The 27692-nt window shown below is 35.0% G+C and overlaps 1 protein-coding gene across 1 annotated transcript in view; it reads left to right on the forward strand.

Annotated features, from left to right (window-relative positions):
• LOC129228134 (1-phosphatidylinositol 4,5-bisphosphate phosphodiesterase classes I and II-like) overlaps positions 1-27692 on the forward strand; it is a 478401-nt gene that overhangs the window by 301516 nt on the left and 149193 nt on the right. Inside the window, 1 exon segment of the mRNA XM_054862781.1 lies at positions 15230-15298. Coding sequence (XP_054718756.1) covers positions 15230-15298 — 69 coding nt within the window.

Consider the following 27692-nt stretch of genomic DNA (forward strand, 5'->3'; position numbering starts at 1 on the left):
ATTGTATTGTAAAAATACTTATTTTCAATGGGTTACAGCACCATAGCTTAAATATCTATTTTCTAAAATATATTTTCATGTAAAGTGGCTATAAAACCGCTCAAGTGAAAAATAGCTTATTTTTAAAGCGTTCCTCTGTCTCGAGACAAAAGAAAGTACTAGTAGCACTGGTAGTTGCTGCTGTAACAGTATGATTTAGAAAAAATCAATGAAAGCCCACCTAGGACCTTAGCTTTAAACGCGTTTTACTCAAAACTTGAAAACGTCCACTTAAATCACTTTGCTTCTTACTGCCTCATATACATTATGTGTACCTCAGAGCCAAAGGAACGTAAGTCACATTATGATAATTTTACAGTAGAGAGGGAAAACTTTTTTCTGGCCCATGCAAAGGATGGGACGCGTGTTTTTTAAGCCTTTTTTAATTCACTGCAAAAAAATTCCGAAACGTTACTGGGTATTTCCGTGTTACGTTTCGAGATTTAAATGAGTTTTATCTACTTCCTGGAAAAATCAAGTTTCTTGTCCAAAAGTTTCCTGAATTGCTACACGTTGCACGAATGCAGACTTATCACTGTTGTGCAAAATATGTTTAGCTCCCAGTTTAAAGAAAAACTGAACGTATTTATAAAGTGTATCGGCTTCAGTTCAGTTACGGCTCGTTGACTAAACTCCCAAAGGTAACGAATAAGTATGGACTGCGTAGCTTTGCAAGAATTGCAGGCGAGTAAGCTTTTTAATTGTTCGCAATTCTGCCTTAGATTTGGCCATTTTTGCAATAATGCTCTTGAAATTTCCTTGATAAATCAGGAGAACACCAAGCTATTATATTGTGCTTTCCTAAGTTTATTCTAATTTTCCAGAGACATAACTGGCTTTTAACGAGGAGATTTCTGAATTTTTCAGGAAACTACTAGGATAATATCAGGAAGGTTACTCAATTTTAACGGAATACGTTCCTGGATTTCGCAAGATATGTTATTGGCAGAGATTGGCAAATGAGCTGCGCATTATTTTCCGGGAATGTTTCTGAATCGTTTTTACAGTGAATTGAAAAGGTTTTTTTTTTTTTTTAAATTATTTTTTTATTAAAGAATTGCGTTCACATGGCTCGATGCAGAATAGGCTTCTACTCTACATACAATGCACGAATAAACGGAAAATTGCAATTTTTGGACTTACGTGTCCTTCTGGTTCTGAGGTACAGATATATAGATACCGTAGATATTTCACGGCACCCATTACCTCTCATTGCAGAACCCCATTGTGACACGCCACTCACTTTGGGAATCCCTGCTATAGAGTAGTATATTTGGATATAGTTTATATATATATATATATATATATATACATATATATATATATATATATATATATATATATATATATATATATATATATATATATATATATATATATATATATATATATATATATATATCAGGATTAGTCTTCACTACTAGTATTTATTTTAAACTATTTACTTTTTTTCCATATTTATGGTAAAAGGTGTAAAAAGAAATTTTCTTCTAAAGTTCCGAAGGAGTAAAATAAACGAAAAACTAATCATAGTGCCGATAGGCGATCGCCGAGAGGCTAACGCCCCCGACTTTGATTTTATGAGGCTTATTACGGCAGCGCACACGTAGTTTTAATGGCTCCCTCATCATCCCTGCGTCCATCGGAAGAAAGAAGCGCTGATGGCATCATTTTTATGTAGTTTCTCTTCACCAAGAGATTGATTCCGCAGATACCTTTTGTTGGCGACTTTAGCGGGTGCTTGTTTTAAGTGCTGTCACGCTTTACATATTTCGCCCTTCGCGTTCGCCGTAAATACCCGACTGAAAAGGTCGCATTGATAACTGGAAGGAAATGATTTATTGCCAATGGGAGATAATGAACGTGATCTCAGTCCGCTTTACGAGTTTGTGACTCTTTATACTTTTGGAGAGGAAGAGAGCTCGTGTGATGATTTCGGAGGAAACAAAAGAGGGCGGTAAAATAATATTATAGAAGCATGCGACAAAAGGAAAGGATAATACAAACTGATAAACTGTGACAAAACGTTATTTATAGCAATTTGTCTGTGAAAAAGCTGCACTGTAAAAAAGTTCCGAAACGTGACTGAGTATTTCCGTGTAACGTCTCAGGATTTCAATGATTTTTATCCTCTTCCTGGTAAAATCAAGTATCATTGTCAAAATTTTCCTGAATTACTACAAGTTGCAGGATTGCAGAATTCTCACTGTTGTAAAAAATATTTTTAGCTCCCAGTTTAAAAACTTACTGAGTGCGTTTATAAAATGTATCGGCTTCAATTCAAATACGGTTCGTCCGTGCTGATTAAGCTCCCAAAGGGATTAAATAGGTATGGACAACGTTGCTTTGCAAGAATTGCATTCTGGTACGATTCTCGAGGCTTGCAATTCTATCTTGGCTTAGGCCATGTTTGCAATACTGCTTATGGGACTTTCTTAATAAATCAGGAAGGTGCAAAGGTATTACATTATACCTACCTAAGCTTTCTCTGAAGTTACAGAAACCTGACTGGCTTCCATCGGGAATATTTCTGAACTTTTCAGGAAGCTTCCTCGATAATTTCAGGAAGGTTACTGAATTTTAGCGGAAAACTTTCCTGGTTTTTGTAAGGTATCTTACTGGCAGAAATTGGGCACACAATCTGCCCATTATTTTGCAGGAACGTTTCTGAATCGTTTTTACAGTGTGAAGGATCTTCGTAGTACAACATGTCATGGAAAATCTCTATCTATGTACAGTGAAATCTCCTAACAACCAACTGGAAGGGATCTTAATACAGTCGAATTTGCTAATAACGAACCCTGATTTAACGAAAACTCGGATTTAGTGAGGAAAGAAAAAAACACATGGTTAGTACGATGTTAAGCCTATGGGAGCATAACTCGCTTTTAACGAGCAAACCCCGCTGAAAGCGAGCAATATTTTGTGATTCGTAAAATTTCTATTGACTTCCAGCTCAGCTTTTCTTGGTAAATTTTCTTAAAAATTTAACCAAAGTTAGTATTGAATCATAAATCCTGAGAACAAGTGATGACAGCAATTTTTTTAATTGTGGAGTAAAAAAACATTTAAAGATTACAGTAAACTCCTGATTATCCGCGGAATAGGGTGACATGGTTAGAACCCCTATAACTGGAGAGGCCGACGCATCCGCCATTTTGGAGCAAACGTACAACAGGGAAAACTACCTTTATTGGCAATCATTCGTCAAACAGGGAACGAAAGAGTCGGAGAGCAAAGGTGAACATTGCGAAATTTTGGAAAAAGTTGGCGTTGTTTCCAGGCTGCCAGTCACTTCGCGGGCTATTATTTATCCATTTCTTTTTGCTTCTGCATCTGCTGGAAATCTGAAATCCTTTCTTGGAGCTGTTTGCACAATTAACAGCCGAACAACCACCTATTTGACTCAATTTAACACATGCTAAAGAAATGTAAACATCAGCAGCAATGCTATTGCTACGAAGCACTGGATCAAGTTTGCTCCAAAATGGCGGATGCGTCGGCTCCTCCACTATAGCGGCCTTAGGCATGGTAACCGCGGATAAGCAAAAACCGCGGATAATCCGAATAATAGTTAAAAACGATGCTACTGCAGACAATAGCTCAAAAATATAAATAACACTCACACATACATTTAATTTTTTGCTAAAAACATTACTACATTCCATCTAGTAACATTGAATGTAAAAAATATACATATGTAAAATATAAAAACAAATAATTACACAATCATGAGTTTAAAAAACATTTAATGACCGTTAAAAAATAGTGAAATGACCTGCGGATAATCCGAGCTGCGGATAAACGACCGCGGGTATAATCGAAAGTTTACTGTATATGTGTGTGTATATGTGTATTCCTCAGAAACAATGGCATGAGAAAGATATATTCAAACAATTCAAAGCAAAGTACTGTCCAATCACGGATTGTATGGAATTTTCAAACGCCCAGATGAGACGAATCTATCTGAATGAGGGGGAAAAGTAAACATTTGATGCACGTATTCTGCTCATTTGAATGAGACTCTGCTTCTGCAAAAGCTGACATCGCTAAAAATAATAGATTTATCCATTTCTGGCTGTAAAACGGATGTTTGTCTTTACATACAATCCGTGGTCAGACAGTAAACAACTTATCTGATGCTGCAGGGTAATTAAAAAAAAAAAAGAAAAAAAAGGCAACTATGAAGAAATTTTATGATTTTTTTCAAACTCTCTTTTGACGAGCAATCGGTTAAAACGAGAAAAAATAGCGGTCCCTTTGAGCTCGTTATAAGCCAGTTCGACTATATTTCTTTGTAAAAACGGGAATTTCGTTGTAACGAGATTCAAGCAACGTTCTGGAAATTAATCGTGACTGAAAATTTATTTCTTTGATCGGGGTTCATTGAGATAGAAATTCACTAAACACAGTGCTGACCAAATTATTAGACTAAAGAGTTCTTTTTTTTTTGTAAACTATTTGTACTAAAATACTATTTATTTTACTGTTGAAGTACAGTACATACTGTACACTGATTATTACGTTATTTTAGCATAATTAAATGCTTGCAGGTGGCAGCACTGTCTGCTTTGTTTATGTTTTTTGTTTATCTACCTACCAGGAACATAACCTCAATCAGCTTAAACAGTTCACTAGTTCTTTTTATTAGTGTGTTCTGTGATATTTAAAGTTAGTTTTAGGTAATTAGTGAGTATGTGTCTGAGAGTATATATAATAGTGAGTATAAACAATTTTTTACCTCCTTTTTTTTTTAATAAGTTAAGAAATGATGCAAACCTTGTGAAAAGTATTCCAAAAAGACTTAAAATGCTCATCAAGAACAAGGGAATGCATAATAAATGTTAGATAATTATTTCACTGTTCGTTAATGTGTCTATAGTTATGTAATCAATAAAGAATTTGCTTTTAAAACAGTCTTAGTCTAATAATTTGGCCAGCAATGTAGATGTAATTAGGTGTGTTTGTATGTTTCGTATACAACCCCCCACCCGTACACGCCGGATTTTTGCCAAATTTGGCACAGAGGTCATTTGATGCTAAGAAATTCATGGCAGTTTATACCAGAAAATCCGATTAACTGAATATTTACTTCTATTAACAACGATGACTGAATTTTTGAAATTAAAATAAAAAAGCCAAGCCGTCTAAATTCATATTTTGAGACATTTTTTTTTCTTTCATTCAAGACTGATTGTTGAACAGCACTTGACATAGCTTTTGTTTTCGAGGTAAACCGTGCAACGCCGGGCAACTCAGCAAGTAAGAAATAAATAAATGTCTTTAAGCAGAAAAGTAAAAAAAACTATAACATTCTCAACCGCCCTAAATTTGCAGATATCTTCAAATTTGTGTGATTGTTACAGAACCAACGACTGTTATAGAACACGGTAAAACTACAGAACGTATTAAACTGCGAATAACAATGGCCAAAGGTACAAAATTACAGAATTGTGACGTCTCACGGGGGTCACTCTGTGGCAAATTTGTAACATAGGCATGTCCATGAAACTAGGGACATCACAGTCAAAAAAAAAAAAAAAAAAAAATCATTGTATCAGCAATCGTTTTCTTTCATATGAGCTAAAAAATACTATTTTTATAAAACTATACGAAAAAAGTTATAAACACATTTTTTGCAAGTTTCATAGGCAAATTTTAACAATACTACTCAGTGCCCATATGTCGTTGCGTTAGCGATTCTAAAAGTTAATCTTTTTTTTTTTTCTTACACTTAGGAAATTAATTGCTATGTATACAATCTTATTTTTTATTGAAATGTGGTTTATCTAGGAAGTGATTAGACCAACAAAGAAAATTTAAACTAATATAATTGTTTTTTAACATTTTTTTTAAAACTAGGCCTCATACTAATGTAACATCAGTCACAAAATTTTATAAAGTTTGCATTGCTTAAACAAAAACAAACCCAAGTTTATAAAAGAGCCCTATTCTCTTCATTTATGATGATATCTTTAATATTCATTCCTTAAATATTTAGAAATAGTTGAATTTAATTATCTAAAACTTATTTAACATCAGTCACAGTAATATCAGTCACATTTCTCTTTTCGTTAATGAACCTCAAACAAATTGCACAAATAGCATTGACTGCTGCAGGAAGGCAAAAATGGAGGCGATATAAATTAAGAAATAAAGGAAAAAATGAAAATTACAAAAAGTAAAACAAAGTAGAAGATAAAAAGAGCGGATGGTAAAAAATCAATAAAATAATTTTCAAAAACCTAGTATAATTACCAAAGTTAGTTTAGTATAAAATTAAAAAGATAAATTAGGTGAAGAAGCAGAATAAGTAGAGAACAAATTTAAGGTATTGAAGACCCATCAGGTTTAAATTAGCAGCTGCGTTGCCTCTCTTTAAAATAATGAAACCTTGGTAAAATCTGTTAGTCATTCAAAGCATTCTTTGTTATATCTTCACAAAAGAAAATTGCTGCTGCAAAAAATTTTCTGGCATGAAATTTGATAAACAGACACTCCTAGGTCTTCATGTATTACATTTGAATAAAAGTGCTACATCATTAATACAGAAATATTTTTAAATGTCATAGCTTCATGCAAATTTCAGAGCTATCAACATCCGACCTGCAATCATGTAAAAAAGAGTTATATTTGAGTAATACTTTTTTTTAATTCAGAAGCTGTAGCAGGTGTTTAGCAACATCTTTTTTTTTTAACAGTAAAGGTTGAAATCACTTCCAGCAGATCATGTTCCAAAATTGTTGAATGCAACTGGAGAACGGGTTCTTGAAGAATATGACAAACAATTGTATCACAAGAAGTTAGATGCATTAAAATTGAAAACTAGTAGTATTTAGTAACTGTCAAGATTCAAGCAGTAAAACATTAGAAATATCCTGTCAATGCGGAGGAAATTCATTATTCACATGAGAAAGAAATAAAATATTTAGCGCACTGTTTGTAGTAAAGGCAAGAGGATTTTTTATTTTATGAAATACATCAAAAATATAACTTTTAAAACTTTATAAATAAATTTTTCTTGTATTTTAAATAGAATTTGGCAATTTTAAATGCTAATTATATTTTCAAGGAGAAATAATTTATAATTACAGCAATTTATTAGAAATGTAACATCAGTCACAAAATTTTTGTATCATCAGTCACGGGTGCTAAATAATTTTTACACTTTTAGTTTTTTAGTTATTTCAATGAAACAAAATGTTTTCACCAAGTCTAAAATCTCTATTTTAAGGGGAAGAAATCTGTTTAGATTTTACGATATTAATTTGAAGAGAACTTCAAATTATATATAAGTCACTTTTCTCAACGTCTCTTCTGCGTAATATCAGTCACATTTTTTTTTATTCCCCTTAATTTCATACAAAAAAGTTTTCCTCAACTCTGAAAACAAGTGTAGAGCAGTGATGTACCATATCATGATATTTTAGATCAATTTCAGAAGAAACAAAATTTAATTTCAAGAAAATGCTGAATTTATAAATAAAAAATAGAGTCAAATTGTTACGTCAGTCACCGTGGACAGACCGACATGCTACATGTGACGTCACTACGAAAATTATTTGTAAGTAAAATAACAAACTGCATTTACCCACCTTCTCTATGATACATACTGAAGCAAAAACTCGTATATGCCTGCAGTTTTTGATAACTTCCAACAATCTTGAAGTCGAATGAGTAGAAAATTTTACAATTTGTTTGTAACAGTAGAATATCATATTATTTGGTGACTATAGGATTGTCAGAATGCTGCCTGTAAGTGAAACAAGGAGATTTTCTAAAAATAAACGAGTCTACTTTTCAGTAAACCAATTTTTATTCTCAAATATTAACTATACATTTTCCCCGATTAGCTGAGGCTGAAAATTTTTTCATTTTGATATTAGATCTATTTTAATAAACAAAGTGTGAAAAGAAAAATGTCCTCTTTTTGATTCAAAGAAAAGGTAATATTTAATGAAAAAGTGATAATTTTTTTTCTTAGTGTTAAGCGTAACATTTTAACAAACTCCAACTAGTATTTCGAGTTCTGGTTTTGTAAACAGTGAAACACAGAGATCAAACAAATGCAGATCAATGCATTTTGAACAAATCAGAAATTCTCCATTTGTTTGTCTATTTACATGCGAGGAAAAAATCACTTAAAAATATATTCCTACAGTAAATAAGTAAATAAATTACCACTGGAATAAACTCGACGCAGCACGTTACAGTTTCAGAAAACGAATTTGATATCGGTTTTATATAAACTTCACCGCTTTTTTTTTTTTTTTCCATTTTTTCGTAAACCAAATTCGTGTTTTCAAAAAGTGCATTAAATTTCAGAAAAGAATATTTGCAGTAATTAGGAGCTTACGACAGTCGAGAGAAATTTAATGTTGTCATGTGGGAGAGTAGGCTTGCTTAGTTCCACACAAGCTTTAAGTTGTTTATTTGTATTTTCACTCAAAGACTATCCTTTCCGTTTCGTTTTGCTGTCTGCCTTTTCCAAAACCGACAACATATTTGCTTCCTTATATTGCGGTGCCCGTTAGGTCACCGGCTTGAATTTCCTAAGCTGCAAATAAAGAATTGCGGAACTTTTCGAAGTTCCTTTTACTTTCAAAATGAGTCTGTGTGTCTTTTTTCCATTTTCTTCTTTTTCGGTTACGAACCTTTTTTTTAAAGCAAATCTTTTATTCCTTTTTCTTTTTTTACTTAAGATTTTTAAAGCAACTTTTTTTTCCAGGTTTTGCCTTTCAGACGGAATTTTGAAATACTTAACCAAAAGTGTTTTTATTTGATAGACAGTGTACTATGGTAAAGAGTATCTTATAGACCAAATCTCAAGTTTATTGGTGATAAATTAAAAGAGTTATGACACGTCCAATAATCCGGACATATGTTATTGAAATACATGTTTCAGATAATAAAACGATGAAATATCAAACAAACTTCTTTGTAAAACATTCTCTAAACAATAATAAAACATAATATAAGCTTTTGAAATGATTAATATAGGATTATATATTTTTTTTAAAAAATCAGAAAAAAACTCGCTTTTAAGACGGAAATCCGTGGTTGGGAGAATGAACAGTACCATTCTCCCAACCCCTATTTCTTTATGTTGTCAATCCCAAAATGAAAAATTCTTGTACGGATAATAAAAAGCAGACTGTACGTCAACTACGGAAAAAATCGAATAATTTATTCAATTAATAAATGATTAGCAGCTGTTTAAAGTTCATGTCCGGTATAGCGGACGCCACGTCTGAAAGGACTCGAAAGATTAACAGGAAAATATTGAATTTCATAATATTTCCTGTGAAATTTTCTGAATGGGGTCGTTTTCAAAACTTTAAAAGTATTTTTTTCTGAAAGAACATGCTTAAAAACATAGGATCTAACCTTTTTTTTTCATAATTTGTTAAAGTTTAATATTTTTTAAAAAATACTTAAATCGATGCGCTTTTATTATTTACATTTCTTGCCGATGATATCACAAATGATGAAATGCCATTCTGTGTTGCCATTCACTGAGCAAAATATTTAATTCGCATCTTTACTCACGTGTATTGGCAACGATATGGTTGATAGCAAGCGTAGAGCGCAATTTCAATTCGCTTCTTGATTATCATAACGTGGAAACGCGGTACAAAATGCGCCAAAGAGCATCATTTATGACTCATCAAGATCACGCCTTGTTCGCAAAATCGGACATTTTAAAAAATTAATTAAAAAATAACTGTTGGGAAAATGAAAGAATTTTCTGGGTCCATGTATTTTTCTTTGCTTATTCCATCAATTTCAGTGACTAAAAGTACTACTTTTGACTGAAGGAAACAACCCCATTGTAAATCTGTAACAGTTGAGCCCGCTTATTAGAATATCGGTTAAAAGAATATCCCGCTTAATATAATACATTTACAATGTACCAAGCCAGTGTAGTGCGTTATTTTGATCCCGGTTAATGGAATATCCCGCTTATTAGAATATTTTTAAGTGGCAAAACGGTTATTCCACTAAGCGGGTTCGACTGCATTTTACTGCAAGCTATTTTAACTTTAAACGAGCTGATGTGTGCGTTAAATTGGAGTAAAAGGAAGGCATGTGCATCACATGCCTTCCTTTTACTCCAATTTAACGCCATTTCCCCATTACTGACAATTTTAATGTGATCCAATAGTCTACTCTCTAAATATTACCAACAGTGGCCAAATTAAAACAGATTTTTAAAATCGTCACCAAGTTGGCCAAAAGACTGGCGATATATCGCCAAGTGTGTGCCAAATTATAACACCACTTGAGTTTACATCGAAATTAACAATGATTTCCCCCAAAAAGGGACAAAAGATTCCTTTAGAAACACCCGAATGCAAGCAAAAGGGGAGGTGCACAACTAGACTCCACTAGGAGTCTACGTACCAAATTTCAATTTTCTAGGACCTTCCGTTCTTGATTTATGCGACATACATACGCATATCCGCACATACATACATACGTACATACAGACGTCACGAGAAAATTCGTTGTAATTAACTCGGGAATCGTCATTATGGATATTTCGCGTGTCTATACGTTCTTAGGCACTTATCCACGTGTGGTCGAGTGAAGAAAAAAAACTCAATATTCATTCGGGGGTGAGTAAAACGGAAATTAAGGACGATTTTTGAGTGAAATTTTTTTCGCGAATACAATACTTTCTTTTTTGTAAAAGGAAGTAAAAACGAGATGAATACAAATGTAAACGAAATTGCAGAAAAGGTATAATTTAAAAATGATAAGCGTATTTGTTTAATTAGATGTAAAACAAACTTAAATTAAAGAAGTCAAAATGATGAATGACTAAAATTGTCAGTTACAATTTAAAAATTGATGCGATAAAATGTTTACAGTGAACGCAAGCCAGTTTTTACTCAGAAAATTGTTTTTTGTTACAAAATGCTAATGACATTGGCATTTTTATGAGATGTAGATCATCAGTATTACTCATTCATACACTGTAAAAAAAAGTAAAAAAAAAACTCCGAAAATCAAAAATTTATTTCCGTGGAACGTTTCGGGATTTCACAAGTTTTCTTTAATTTCCTGAAAAAATCTAGTATATTTGTCAAAAGGTTTCTTAAAATGCTCCAAGTTAAACGAATGCAAACTTCTCACTGCTGTGAAAATATTTTTGTACAATAGTTTAAAGATTGACTGAGCGTATTCATTAAGCCCATCTTCAGTTCGATGACGGCCCTTCCAAATTGGCTACGCTCCTAATAAGAGGGCCTAAGTCTTCGGATTCCGAAAGTGATGCAGAAGAAATGCAGGCAGGTGATGATACTTGGTACTTTCTTGCAGTTCCGTCTCAGCTTTGACCATGGTGGCAATGATGCTTGAATAGCTCTCTCTCTGGGAAAATCAGGAAAGTGTCAAGCTATTATATTAAACCTACCTAAGTTTTCTCTGAAGTTTCTAGAGACATGACCGGCGTTAGCCAGGGATATTTTCAAGTTCATTAGAAAGATTCTAGGAGAGTTTCAGAAACTTTTACTGAATTTTAGCGGAAACCATTATTGTAAGCACTTTTCTTATGTTTGCATTGTTTGTCCCGGAAATTTTGAGGCCTGCTTTTGCTTAAATCTCAACAACTAGACCCCTTTGAGACTTCGGGACTTCACTAAATGATTTCTTTAATCTGAAGGTACAACTTAATGCTAAAAAAAATCTAAAATAAAATAAATATTTTCAGTTGCGATAGACAACAGTAAAATTCATGTAATTTACCCATGAAATGATGAAATATTAAACCTATTGTTACAAAAAGGCGTTGCCTTACAACAGTAATATTAATTGTAATCATAATGAAAATTTTGAATGACGGCTTCTCTGAAGCAAGCATGAAATGTATTTACTATCAGTGCTCTCGCATGATTTTTATAGTCATCTATGCCAATATTCGATGACGGTGCTCAGTAAAGATACATATTAAGATCTTTATATAACAAGTAACTTGTATGTTGTGAAACATAAAATAGTTTGAGAAACCTTTAATATTTAAATAAATCCTAGAGAAGAACAAAGATTAATTTTTAGCCCCAATTGCTTTAAGTTTTAGACACGTATATACACATTTATTTTTTCGTTCAGTATGGAGCATTTATATGTAAAAATACGATGAAAGTCCGCAATGGAAACATTATTCTGTTTCTGAAATAGATTTACACTAAAAAAGAAAAAAGTAACAGATTAAAAAAAAAAAAAATACTAAGTACTTTTCGTAATGCTCTCAAAAGGACAAAATAACTATTCTGGGTCAAAAAGGACAATTTCAGTACTCCTGTAGTTTTCAATTATTCCAAGAAAATGACACCACAAACGAAGAAAAGTGCAGCTCAAGTCATATGAAAAGTGCTAAGTTTTCTTTTTAAAAAAATCTGGTATTTGCAAGATATGTTGCTGGCACAAATTGGGCGCATTAGCTGCCCATTATTTAAAGGAATGTTTCTAAATTGTTTTTACAAAGTGTTCGCAGAAATTAGTCAACGAAATGTTCTCAGCTTTAACTGTGAACTTAGAATCCTTTTCCTACAGAGAATAGCTTCAAAATGTACTATATGCTACATAAATGAAGGTTTAGATGATGATCAGAAACGATATGTAGCACTTCTGCGAATAATCTCTTCGAAATTAAATGTTAACCTACATCCTTCGGGGCTTCGACAGATTTTAATTATGTATTTTCACGCTGATTAATGGCTTAGTTCAAATTGAGCCCCTAAGTCATAAAGCTGTCTTTCACATATTAATTTTACTTCAATTATTTTGCGAAGTAAAGTAAGTTTTACGTCATTTTGGTCCCATAAGTCCGAATACGATGTAAACTGCAGAAAGTTCAGCTGAGGGAATGAATAGCAAAGGAATGTAAGTAAACGATTTAAAGTTTTGAGTAAGTACGTTTAAAGTTCAGGTGGTAAGTAGGCTTTTTATTGAAAATCTTTTCTAAATATTGCTATACAGCGGCACCTACGAGGGCTACTTGTACTATCACTTGCCCTAAAACAGAGAAGAGGTTCTTCTAGCATTTGGACTGGCTATCACCAAGCATGGCCCCACTAGATGGCGCTGACGCTTAACGGGCCTTGACAATTAATGACATTTCTGTGTTAAACCGATGCTCGTGCATCTACCAATCAATATCAACGCTTTAAAGTTTGTTTATTTTTGATTGGACGTCACCCATTTTGACCGCAAGAGGCGCTGAACGGAACCCCTGCATCCACCAATCAATAGCAACGTAATGGAAACAGGGGTTCCCTGTAGCGGCCTCTTTGTTGCCATGAGTTTCAGCGATTGTCATGGCCTATAAACGTAAGTGACGTTAAAAGGGGCCACACTCCAAGTAATTTCAAATACGAAACGTCAAACAGCTCAAATATTAAAAATCAAAATAGTACACACATCCCTACTTTCCCTGCCGTCTTCAGTTTCCTCCTTAGAAATTTAGTAGTTATTTCATTTATTGGATAATCATTATGTTCTAATGAATAATATCAAGGGGAATTTTCACACCTTAAAAGAAATGCTAACTATGCAGTCGAACTCGCTTTTGACGAGCCCTGATTTAACAAGAACCCGGATTTAGCGAGGAAGTCAGAAATGGTTGGTACAATGTTAATTCTAGGGAAGCATTACCCGCTTTTAACGAGCAAACTCCGCTTAAAGCGAGCAATATTTTTGCGATTCATAACAGTTCTGTTAGCGAATATTTGATTCTTGCCCCCCCCCCCCCAGCGCACGAGAAGAAAAAAATCCAGTTTATTTCAATCTTAAATTTATCCCCGGTGGTCTGGTTGCGGCTGGGTAATTCGAAAAACAGAATTTAACTACATACATTTTTTCTAGCCGCATGCCTTTATTTAATTCACTAATGCACAACTTCTTTATATTTAGTATGCAAATATTTAGTGTGACGCAACTCGTAACCTGATATAAACTGAAATGAAAGAGGTTCGGGAGAAGGGTTTAACTGTTTTGCCCGGAGCCATGGTAGCCCGATCGGTAGAGTGTCGGAGGGTCCTGGGTTCGAACCTCGATGGTCGAAGACCCACCGTCGTCATTAAAGGGGACTGGGCGACGTTAAATATGCTCGTGGTCTCAATGTCCTCCAAGTGAAACGATACCTCTGGGGGTGCTAGTACTAGGTAGCTATTAGCTCCTGGATTAGTTCAAAATTCTCATTAACTGTTCGATCCGGTGATGGTGCTGCCATCTATCGGTTTACAAAATAATGGAGGCAAGGCACTTAGTATGCAGTCCTCGACATAAATACACTTATAGTCAGTTGTGACTCTGAATAGGTACTGTTTTGCTCGTTTGAGATGGCTGTTCGCGGTTGTGTTCCGCGTGCACCGAGAAATGTGTCTCCAGTCAACCATGTTGCTACATTGAAGGACAGTTATTATGCTAGTAATTGAAGGATATTTCCTGGGCCCCGAGGGCCTTAAAGAAAATATTACTAATGAAAAGAATTGGAATTTTGTGCAACTGGACTTAAAATATTCAATTAGCGCTGACATGAACGTCTTCAAGTTTATAAGTATTTGTTTTTGTTTCTATTTTTCTATTCAAGGATGCAGTTTGTAATTTATAAATGCTTACGAGTTTTATGTATGTAACAATAAACTAATAAACTCTAATATTTGTTGAATGTCCGTATTTTACTCGACTCTCAAAATCAAATTAAGTTTTGCATGCATTTAACGCAGAAAAGAGATCCATTCCTCGTTAGCTATTTGCTAACAAGCTCTATTGACTTCCAGCTCAGCTTAGCCTTTTCTCGTAAGTTTTCTTTAACATTCCAAAGTTTACCGAAGTCAGTGATAGATTATAAATCCTGAGAGCACTATTTTTTGATTTGTGGAGTAAATAAACATTAAAAAAAATCATATGTGTGTATATGTATATTCATCAAAGAAAATGACAGAAGAAAGAGACATCCAGAGCAAACTAACCAACTTCTTTGGAACACAGTGATCAAAAAGAAGAGAAAAAGCAACTATGATGAATTTTTATGATTTTTTTCACGACTCGTTTTTTACGAGCACTCGGGTCTAACGAGCAAATATCGCGGTCCCTTATAGGCGTGTCCGACTGTATCTCTGATTACATTTCACGCTGTTACTAAAGGTATAAAGAAATGTTTTAATTATTATTTTCGTTACAGGAAACAGAATTTCTGGAAATATCGACTATCAGAGATAGCAGAACAGGGAAATACTGCAAAACACCTAGGGTAAGTCTTTCTTAAAATTGATCTTAATGTTTCATCTAAGTCTAAGTTTCTCTGACGGAGAACGATCGTTGTTTTCTCCTTTAAAGTCTAATTTGTTGATTTTTATAAATATTATTTTTAGAGTAAAAGCGTAAAATAAGACTTAATCTATCGTAAAAATATTGCTAAGAAAAAAAAAAATAGTGCATGACTAAATATTAAAGGACAAAGTAGTAGTACAGTTTCCTGAGTGTAACACTGACTTAAATGTTTGCGTTCTATCTACTACAGTTATAGTATTTAACTTTTTTTTTTTTTTTTCAAGGTTGTCTTTTAACATTTTCTGTGTTTGTCTTTTCCAGTGCCAAAGCACTATTGAAAAATAGTAGTTGAATATTGAAGAGTGAACAATTTGATGTTTGTAAAAAATGTTTTATGTGCTTAAAAAGCAATATCTGTAAAAAAAGAGAGAGAGAGAGAGAAGAAGAAGAAGAAATAAGACCACGTAGAAACAAAACGAAATATAATAGTCATATGTTTTAATTTATAGTCAGTGTATCTTTCATTTTCTCATTTTTAAGCATCTTTTGGCAATTAGTTAGAGTTATTATTTTTAGGAATAATCTAGTGTGAGAGATTCTGAAATTTTCTATTCTTTTTTAAGCTGATATAATATAAGTTATTGTGATGAAGTTTTATGCTGTGCATCGTCATGAGAGAATTGTGTCGTTTTTTTAAAATTAAATTTGTAGTTACTTCCATGAGAGTTTTCAAAAGACATTAATAGATTCTTGAGCAATGTTTTAAATAAGTTTATACAATGTGAAAGGGGAATTCATTTTTCTGTAACATTAGCATCGGTGCGTCCCTGACATAAACGATATACACATCCCCTCACCCTCACCCATTCGATAGCTAAAGATAAATTTACATAAATAAATCCTTTAATTTTGCATATAGAAAGTCGAGCGTAGAGCGAATGTTTAAAATTAATATTATCTTCGTTAATTCAAGTAGCTTTTCTCAACGAGAAATCAACCCTCAACAAACGGTCAATTTTATTCTGCCATCACACTCTAGGAGCGAAAGAAATGAGCGTGTCAGTTACATACGGGGAACTCGCTAGGGTAATGCAAAAGAAAGAAAATATATTTCCAAAAATACAGCAGGTGAGTGACATAAATATTTTCCAACCCATCCGAATGGGATGGCGACTGTCAATTCCATCTAAATATCATCCAGCTGTTACAGGTCTAGGCGGAAGTTATATTTTTTGCTTCCAGATTATACTGTAAAAACGATTCAGAAACGTTCCTGGAAAATAATAGGCAGCTGATGTGCCCAATTTCTTCCAGTAACATATCTTGGAAAAACCAGGAACGTTTTCCGCTAAAAGTCAGTAACCTCTCTGAAATTAACCTTGAAACTTCCTGAAGAAATGCGAAATCTCCCCTGTTAAAGCCAGTCATGTCTCTAGAACCTTCTAGAAAAATTAAGTAGGTTTAGTGTTATTGATTACAACCTTCCTGATTTAGCAAGAAGGCTCCATAAAAATCAGAGCGATCACGGCCAAAGCTATGCAAGAAGGAACCAACCTTATCTCTTGCCTGCAATTCCTGCCTTGCAAAGTTGTAGCTATCCACTGACGTTTTTGCTCTCATTAGCAGCTTAGTCAACCTGGATAGGCCGTAAGCGATTTCAGGCCGATACTCTTAATAAACACGCTTATTCGATCTTTAAACTGGTTGCTAAAAATATTTTCCACAACAGTGAAAAGTCTGCACGCGTGCAGCTTGTAGCGATTCAGGAAACTTTTTTGTGAAGATACTTGTTTTTACGGGGAAATAGGTGAAAACGTGTGAAATCCCGAGACGTTCCACGGAAATAACCAGTATCGTTGCGGAATTTTTTTACAGTGTAACGCCCCGATCACTAAAAACTTCAAACTAACAAATTTACAGGTTGGTACTAATTAAATTTATTCTGTTCATACTTCCGAAGAGAACATGTTCTGATTCATGAATTTGATTAAACTTTGTGTAAGTTAAGTGCACCAAACAACGCCCCCCCCCCCTACGCTTATGATTTTGTATCTTGCACGTCTATGATTCAACTGTTTCCAAATTTTTTACATGTCTCATAAAAATTTAATAATATTTCCACGTGATAATTTAAGTTTAAAAGATGTTTTTATTGAGCTACTGTATTCGAAACTGCAAATATCTTCTCCCCATAGTCAATATACTGAGTAAATGTGTTTACTAAGTTTCAGTGATTTGCGTCTTTTAAAGCGAACTCTACGCTATAGGTCCAAATAGAAATATGTACTTTAATAATAACATCCGGTACTAAGAAAGTTTAGAATTAGGGAAGTTAGAACTTTTAACCTCATGGGAGTTAACGAGAAGTCATTTCTTTCAAAGGAGAAAAAGTGTTGAACTTGCGAGTGGAGCACAGAGCACTCATAGAAGCCATGTTTATTAACACAATTATTGTCCAACCACGGATTGCATGGAATTTTCAAATGTGCAGATAAGACGAATCTCTGTGAATAAGGGGGGAAAGTAAAAATTTGCTGCGCGTATTCCGCTTATTTGAATGAGACTCTGCTACTGCAAAAGCTGACATCAGTGAAAAATAATAGATTCGTCCATTTCCGGCGGTAAAACGGATGTTTGTCTTTCCATACAAACCGTGGTCAGACAGTATATTACATTCCTACGTATAGATTCAAAGTTTTTTTTTTCAAACTTCAGTTTGAAAATTAGACCTTTAACCATTAAAAAGTAAATAACTTTTTAAAATATTTACAACTATAGGTACCCAAACGGCTTTGCCCGTAGTTGAAAAATTAAAAGGGCATTTGGTTCGCCTGTATATTTACAAATAATGGATGACGAATTTCTCGCCAATTGGCTATGTTCATTCACTCTCCCATTCCACGTCATGATAATTTCGGAATTTGCTCGTCCATCTTATGATAATTTTGCTTGGAAAATGTTCTTAAAATTGAAATAGAAAAATAATAAAATCAAATTTTCGAAAAATCGCTTCAAGGTGCACACCCTCATGCTACAAACTAACTTTGTGCCAAATTTCATGAAAATTGGGCAAACGGTCTAGGCGCTATGTGCGTCACAGACATCCTACATAAATCCAGACAGAGACTTTCCGCTTTATTATTAGTAAAGATGACGAAATGTAAAAAGATAATTAATTTTTAGCAATTAATTAATATTCAATTAATTAATTAGCATAATTTAGAGCAATGATCGAAAAAATCCTATTCGCCCACTGATTCAAATGGGTGTTAAATGATGCATCATACGTCGCTCTATCTTTTAAACTTAATAAAGCACTAGCCATAGTTTTTAAAAGTAAGAAAAAACAACGTCAAGAAGCACAAATTGCAGATTACTGCACACACGTCGGACACTGCACAGCTTTTTTCTGATGTCTTTTCATCCATAAGTTCTTTTTTTTTTTTTGCATGGAAAACGGCGTTCCTTGTAACGCCGAATCACAAGTGTGCAGTACTATTTGACCCCAGATTGTGTGTAATTTGGCAATCTGCCAAGTAAAGACTATTTCATCTAAATGAATCTAGCAGGGGAGAAGGGAAAATAACGTTGGGAATGTGATGCACGCGTTTTATAATGTCACTAGTGCCTTATTCATTTATTGCATTCTCTAATATAAAATGAGAGAAAACAAAAATAGTTACCATGGAAACAACAAAAAGAAAAGAAAATATTTTCATTTTGTTCAGGAATGTTAAAACAAAACAGTAAGCTCAAAACTTTGTTAGAATATAGATCGAATATACTTTGGATTTAAAAAATGTTGCTGAGAGCAAATTTTCATTTTTATAAAACTAAGGCTAAAAAATAGAGAGGCAAAAGTGCACATCTGTAACAAACCAACTAACACCCCTATAAAAGAATAGATACGTCCATTTCCACCTATAAACCGGATATTAGCCATTCCATGTAATCAATGGTCAGACAGTAATCTGCAATTTGTGCTTTTTGACGTTGTTATTCCTTACTTTACTTATCAGCACAAAGGTATATTTATTTATCTTACCATGGTTTTCAGTTGAACTTTTTCCATCTTAAGTGCATTTTAAAAACTCATGTTTTTTATAATAACATTTAGCGCTCTATTAAAAAGTGGGTTTTTTTAATCAATCACTTTGAATTTATTGTAACATCCAACAGTTTACATAGATTTCATAGAAAAAAGCAAAATAATTAAATGATAATTTGAACGCGAGTTTTTTTTTTTTTTTTTTTGAATGATACAGAAATTTAAAAACCAACATTCTGAAGAAACGTGTTCAAAGGTGAAAAAAAAAAAAAAAAACACTTTCGACATCGCAAAAGACATGTCGAAAAGTTCTTGCTGTTTTTATTTACGGAATTTTTATTTATTTATTTATTTTATTATTATTATTATTATTATTTTTTTTTTTTTTTTTTTTTTTTGCAATCTTTTGATGTCCCCGGTCAGCTAAAGATTAAATGCATATTTTAGATAAATAAAAAAAATAGTTTGAATTTTCATTCATTTTTACGGTTTGAAACCCATACGTGTACCTTAAGGAAGTTTATTTTATTACATTTGTAGCATTTAGCAGAAAGATCACGAATGCTTTAAACATTTTCTGAACCTAAGGGAAAATATTTCGTTCATTGGATCTGTCAGAGAACGTCCTCTACCAAATGATCAGCCATGAAATGCTGTGTGATTGTGTATTGAATATGTCTTTTACACTGCATGCACGTTTTTACCAGCATTTGTGGAACACCATGTGTAAAAATTCTATAGCTGAAATACTGAAGGCTTACGTTATTTCTTACGAACAAACATTACCAGATTGTAACCAAAGTTATCATGCAACCGTTCCAATAATCCTCGGGAAAAAATCTCCCTTTGTAAAAATCCATTAAACATTTGTACTCATTACTAGAAAAGCGATTTTTAAAAATATTTTTTCAAACAATGGCAGCGGATCACACGACTCACTACCTACCACTCACAAAGCGAATAAAAAGTCACGACGAAATGGATCTGGATTACTTCATAAAATATGCTTTTGAAATATACTTTTATCTTGTCCCTTTTGCTTAACAATTTGCCTCCCATTCCATACTATCAAATAAATAATTTTTATGATCAGTCAACTACACTTTCAGTGTCCTCATTTGTCAACGTTAAAGGTGTTCCATTAAAACTACACTGCCCAGCGAAAGCGTTTGCTCGAGTTGAGGCGTTAACTTCCTGTAACCGAAGTAATGCTCCAACCTGGGCGAGGTAGGACTCCCATTAACTGCTAGAGACAACTTTTAACTACTGAACAGGAACCCGCTCTCGAAATTCTTTTCTTCCCAATTTAACTCTCGGCGAGACTCTTCAATAATTGAGGAATTTATCCCCTGCAACCGTGTCCGCGGCCGCAGAGATTCTTTTCGCCCATGTCCGAGCGGCGCTAATGAATTGAGATTGGCGTCCAGAAGAGGGAGGGGTGGAATTTTATGGCCCGGACGTGTTTCGAATGAGTTTTCGTCTCTTTTTGATGTTGGTAGGAATGCCTTTTAACTCTTCACTCTTAAATAAAATGAAGCTTTGTTCTGTGAAGTCACTTTGATTGCTTCTTTTGGCTGGACGTTTTGAAATATACGGTTTTACCATAAGTGATTGACTGGATTTTTAATATTTACCTTTTCGAAACTATTATGCATATTAAAAGAGTTGATACGCGAAATTATTTTTTTTCTTCTGTTGCAAATATTCACCATGTTAGCTCTTCTTTTTTTCTAGAATAAGATTTCAAAGAAAATTGAGGAAAGAGTTACATTCTGCTTAATACGAGGATTGTAATTTAAGTAATGGCAACATGAGTGTAAAATACTTTTTAATAAACCCACAAGTACAATTGCAATACAATTTTTCTATGTAATTACTAGCAAGCTTATAACTTTTTGATAACTTCTGGGGAGGTTTTGGAGAGAGTTGGAAATGTGTTGATTGTTGATTTCAACGACAGTGAGCCCTAAGATTCGGGGCACATAATGAAAGAGACCAACCTCTGAAAATAATTCCTTGGCACTCCAAGGGAGAATTTATGAAAAGAAGACCGCTCAGGATGTCAACCTGGTTTTGAGGATTGCAAATTCGCAGTCTCGTTCTGATCCGAACAAAACGATTTAAACTATTGTGCGCCCATAATATACAGTAACGCATTTTCGCCACAAGCTTCCAGTAATTATTGATACCACAATGTTTATTCTTTTTTGTAAAAGGCAATCTATATTTTAAGCCTCGACCGCTGATTACCTTTTAAAAACATGCTTTAGAGCAGTGAAAACGAAACTGTTCTTTCTAAGGCCTCTGTAGTTGGGGCGAACGTAACCTGGAATCATTGTGAAGACTACACACTTCCTTTATCACATCACCTCACAACGCTGCCAGGTTAAGTTTGCCCCAACCATAGCTACATCGACTTACTTTTGCATTCTACACTTCGATAACCGTTCCACCTCACCGCTCAAGTATCCTATTTAAGCATGTTTGCTCTTCTGCAAGTTGCCACTGTTTGATTTATAACACTCGTAAATCCAAAAAGGAAATGACTTGAAAATGTGTTTGACCACTGGTTAGACTTGATTGAATTGCTGCACCACTTTTTATCTAAACTGGCACTTAAAACGTGAAGAAGAACCACACTATAGGATGATTACAGAAGAATGATGTGGGTTTCATAAAGTTGCTGATTTGGAAGCATTAGACCTTATTACCGTCGGGGGAAGCTCATAGGCACCCCACTTGTTCTTTATTATTCAGCTGGTCAAAATAGCTGTCAAAGAAGAGGTGATTTAGCACTTTATCATTACCTCCCCCCCCCCCCAACATCCTATGTCACCAGGCCTTATACCATGGGACGTTTTGAGGAAATATGTAAAGGTTACTATGTTTATGTCCCCTTATTTGCTAATCTTGACGATTGAAGAAAAATTGGATTACTGCAGCAATTGCTTCTGTGACTGCTGACATGTTACAAAGTACATGGAAGGAGTTTGGCTACGGGTATAATATTGTTAAGGTGTCAGTCACATAGAGCATCTTTTGATTGTAAGTTACCGCCCCTAAGACAGGACCAAGGCAGAATTACATGAAATGTACCAGACAGCCCGGTTATCACATCCTGTGACTGCAGCAATTGCTTCTGTGACTTCTGACATGTTACAAAGTACATGGAAGGAGTTTAGTTACAGGTATAATATTGTTAAGGTGTCAGTCAAATAGAGCAACCTTTGATTGTAAGTTACCGCCTCTAAGCCAAGGCCAAGGCAGAACTACATGAAATATACCAGACAGCCCGGTTATCACATCCTGTGACTGCAGCAATTGCTTCTGTGACTGCTGACATGTTACAAAGTACATGGAAGGAGTTTAGTTACAGGTATAATATTGTTAAGGTGTCAGTCAAATAGAGCAACCTTTGATTGTAAGTTACCGCCTCTAAGCCAGGGCCAAGGCAGAACTACATGAAATATACCAGACAGCCCGGTTATCATATCCTGTGACTGCAGCAATTGCTTCTGTGACTGCTGACATGTTACAAAGTACATGGAAGGAGTTTAGTTACAGGTATAATATTGTTAAAGTGTCAGTCACATAGAGCAACCTTTGATTGTAAGTTACCGACCCTAAGCCAGGGCCAAGGCAGAGCTACATGAAATGTACCAGACAGCCCGGTTATCACATCCTGTGACTGCAGCATCGTTTTTGTTAGAACTCCTCAGTCATGAATAGTGAATAACCGAACTGGAGGCAGATGTCATCTCATTGAAGCTAAGAGTGCCAACAAAACCGGGCTGTTTGATATATTGCATGCATCTTTAGATTGATCTAAGCATGCAAACAAAATCGTTTTTTGAGCGTTTTTACTCTCAGAAATATATGCTTTTGAACCCGCAATATTCTTTTTGAATTACCCAGTAGTTCTTTTAGTTTTCTTTTTCCGATTTAGTGTACCAATAAAATGCTTTTTTTGTCACGTTTTTTGAGCAATCACGATTGCTAATTGTTTTCATTTGACTGTCCTTGATGTCCGGTCCCTTTTTCAACCCCACAACCGCCCTCTGCAGGCGCGACTCCGGCGCCACTCCTCCGGTCCTATGAGCACTGACCCCCGGTAGCCGCCGCTCCTCGTCGGTGGCGTCCTTGTCCCAGACACACGCACACTCATACACATACATACGTTCCTTTACACACATGCCAAAGTGCATATACACAGGTCTACGCACACACAAGCCTACACATACACACGTAACCACCCAAAGAGGAGGGGCAGGCTTGGAGGGACAGGAACCGTTTCTAGAAACAAGTGAGTGGGGTAGTAATCAGCGAGTAGGGTCCTGTCGCAACTTTTGATTGTGAAAAACATAATTTTAATTCAAAATTTCAAAATTCAAATTAATTTCAAAATTTTTATTTATTTATTTATTTATTTTTTGTCTACACTTTTTAACGGTAGTGTAAATTTTTAAAAATTAAATTCAGCTTAAAGGTTTGCCTTACCGGTTAGACTATCCTATAAATGCGAAAATAACCCAAGTTAGCTGAAAGAAATAAATCACGAAGTGCACAGATTTTCTTCGGCCATGATCTGCAATCGGTCTTTCACGTGCAGTGTCGAAAACGAGGAGTAATGGCAGCTCCGACACTATGCCACTTTCGAGCGGCTGCCATTAAGCAGCTTGAAGATCCGAATATTGACTTTTAAAAGTGAGATCGGCCATTACGAGGCGCTTATCCGGGAACTCGGCTCTTAAAGGAAGTTTAAGAGGCGATTTCCGATCGTAATCATTCCGGACATTGACTGAGTATTTTCCATCGACACACATGTTAGGAGAATTTATCCCGAGTCCATAAAGGATCTGGACATTTCTGTGAAATTTTGATCCTATGTTCACTTTCTTTTTTTCCCATTCCTCTCTGCTGGTATAAAATATTGTATTAGACTTCAACGCATGTCATTTTTATTGCCGAGTACGCTTGATTCACGAGAAAAACTGAACTTACATTTCGTGTTTATAAAATTTACTTTACTTGGAGAAAACCTAACCTGGAAGCGTCGCAATGCTGTGATTAGGATCTGCGTAGCCTTCATAATGCAGCCAGGTTAGGTTTGCCCCATAGAGTAAAGAAATATACATAGTATACGTAAAAAAGGAGATGAAATTGAAGCCGGAATTATGGGATACAGCGGTGCAATGATGGGCGGGGTTATGATAACATGCTCGCTTCGCAAGAATAGTTTTTACCAATCTCGCAAAGGGACCGTATAAAGCAGCTGGTGGATTGGTTTGCATTTAAATTCATGTTTTAATGCAATTTTAAAAACGTGCTTCATGAACTTGCAACGATATCTAAGTTTAAATTAACAACCAATTGAGATTCAGTAATGGAGTGGGAGTGTTTTGAATCAAGATGTACCTCAAGAAGCTAAGGATCTTGGGATACAGCGGTGCAACTTCCGGCTTCAATATCGTAGTATAGCGGGACCGCTCTATGTAATTTCTTCACTCTATGGTTTGCCCCAACTATAGTGTAAATTAGAGCCGCTATATAAATGGGCCGACGCATCAACTTAAGTTTAGCCATTTTTGATCGGATTTTTCATTGTTACGCTGCTAGGGTTACCACAGTTAAGTTTCGGGTTTCGCCAAATTTACCGAAAATAATATTTTATTTAAAAAACAATTTTACGCGCTGCTAATAATCTCTCGCAGTGAACAATCACCAAACGCGATAAATCGCCAGAAAAGACAACCACTCAAACACGCGCTCCGATCCAAAATGGCTGATCTTAAGCTGTTGCGCCGGCTCATATATATATATGGGGGCCTTAGTGTAAATAGTCGCCAAGGTGAGAGATGGAAATGGTAAATGCGTATATTGACAACAACTCCTCTCCCCCTTCTCTTTTTGTACATAACCATAGTAATGCGGTTAGACAATCACGAAATATTTCCAGTAGATAACTACTTGTTTTAATGCATTTTAAGATGTTTGAGGTGATTTTTGTGTTTAAATTTAATGCAGTTGAATCGACGATTTCAGAAAAAGTCTAAGTCCCATTGAAATCAATAGGATGAGCGCCTTTTCTAAAATCATCGAATTATTCTTCTTATTTACTATATGTAAAAAAATAAGTATTTACGAAGTTGGAAGTTCTAAATGGCTGAAAGGTTGTCTGATCGTCACGATCCACAGGATAATTATTTAATTGAGCAACGTATTATTATAGACAGTTGTTAGAATGTTTATGCTGACGACTTTGGCAGTAAACCTCTTGTAAAAAAACGAAAATCGAAACAACTCAAAGAATATTTAATTATGTTTCATCAAGAAAACCAATCGTCGTCACTCTTTTGCATATAATTTTCTCCTGATTTCTAAACATAGTCAAAAACTGTTTCGGAAGCGACTAACTCTCTGAAAATTGTTCTTTTACAAAAAAAAAAAATATGTAGGATAAAAACTACTTAAATTCCAGAGAACTTACCTTAGTGAAAATCCTATCTACAACGCTGAGCTTAGAAATGGGTATTTAAAAAAACACGGTTATTTTTTATTATAAATAAACTCAGTGGCGTAATATCCCACACTGTAAAAAAATTCCGAAACGTTACTGAGTATTTCCGCGTAACGTTTCGGGATTTCAATGGTTTTTATCCATTTCCTGGAAATGTCAAGTATCATTGTTAAAAAGTTTCCTGAATTGCTACAAGTTGCACGAATGCAGACTTGTCTCAGTTGTAAAAAACATTTTTGCCTCCCAGTTTAAAGAATAACTGAGAGTATTTATAAGATATATCGGCTTTTGTTCAATTACGGCCCGTCCAGACTGATTAAGCTCCCAAAGGGAGCGAGTAAGTCTTTGGACTACGTAGCATTGTAAAATTTGCAAGCAAGTGATATACTTGCAGTATTGCTTTTGGAGCTGTCGTCGTGATAAATCAGAAAGGTGCCAAGCTGTTACATTATCTAACTAAGATTATTTTGAAGTTCCAGAGACAGAATTGGCTTTAAACGGGAAGAATTCAAAATTTTTCGGGATAATTTCAGGAAGGTTACTGAATTATAGCGGAAAACGTTCCTGGTTTTTGCGAGATATGTTACTGGCAGAAATTGGGCACATCAGCTGCCTATTATCTTCCGGGAACGTTTCTGAATCGTTTTTACAGTGCACTACTCATGGGGGGCCAAAGCCTACTGTTTATTTTTTGACGGAGGGCTTCGGGATGATCTGGTTAGATGGTCTGTCGAACACGAAGAGTTCCTGGATGTTCTGTCTAGATGGTCAGTCGAAATCGGAGAGCTCCGGGATGGTCTGGTTAGATGGTCAGTCGAACACGGAACCCTCAGTGGTTAGTTCCCAGACACGTTTTTTGGTACATATTTCATCCACCCAGTAAAGGGGTGAAAGACCTAATACATCGGCAAACCCGGTTATCAAACCCGAGTCTGAGTTGTGGATGTGCTACCACCGAGCCATTCTTTTTTAAATATGCCGCATTATTATTATGTATTTTTAAGAAACATTATATTGAAATGTTACGTTCAATAATACACTGCGCAAAACAATTAAAGGATATTGTAAGTCTTTGTACAAAAAACAAAGTATTAGCAAATTTTTTTTTTTTTTTTTTTTGCATAGAATCGAGAAACAGAGTTACAAATGCAAATTTTTCTTGATTTCAAATATAGCAGCATGCAAATTTTTAGTTTGACGTTAAGACGACGCTTTAGTGGCGACGAATGATATTTCGTTCTTAAGTTATTGTAACACAAAGCAGAAAAGAGTGATTGACATTCAGTAAGAGCGTTGTTTCGATGAGTGCGATGCCTCAACGAACTCATTTAACGGAATCTGAAGCTTCTTAAGTCGTTGGCAGGCTAGAGATAGACAGCAGAAGATATTGGAGTTTTGCAAAGTGTGATTTCTAGGATAAGGTTTTTTTTTAGAGAATGGAAATGCTGGCCGAAGATCAGGACAAGTTCCCAGATGGTCAACAAAGCTAAATGAAGACCGTTATTTAGCTTTAATGGCTCAGATGCACCGAAGTATGAATGCCACTCCACTACAGCGACACCTTCGCTCGGGTACTGGCATCACAATTTAAACACAAAGTGTCCGACATCGCCTTCACACTGTAAGACTGTATGCTCGACGACCAATGGTGTGTGTCACATTAGCTGCAAAGCACCGTCGCGCTACTGGGAGTGGGTAACAGAGCATGTGAATTGGAGAAGAAATGAATGGAGCAATATTCTTTTCTCTGACGAGTCCAGTTCTTGTCTTTATCCTGATAATGGCGTATTTTCATCTGGACGGAGCGTA

The sequence above is a fragment of the Uloborus diversus genome, chromosome 8 (assembly GCF_026930045.1).
Source record: "Uloborus diversus isolate 005 chromosome 8, Udiv.v.3.1, whole genome shotgun sequence".
NCBI classification, from domain to species: Eukaryota; Metazoa; Arthropoda; class Arachnida; order Araneae; family Uloboridae; genus Uloborus; species Uloborus diversus.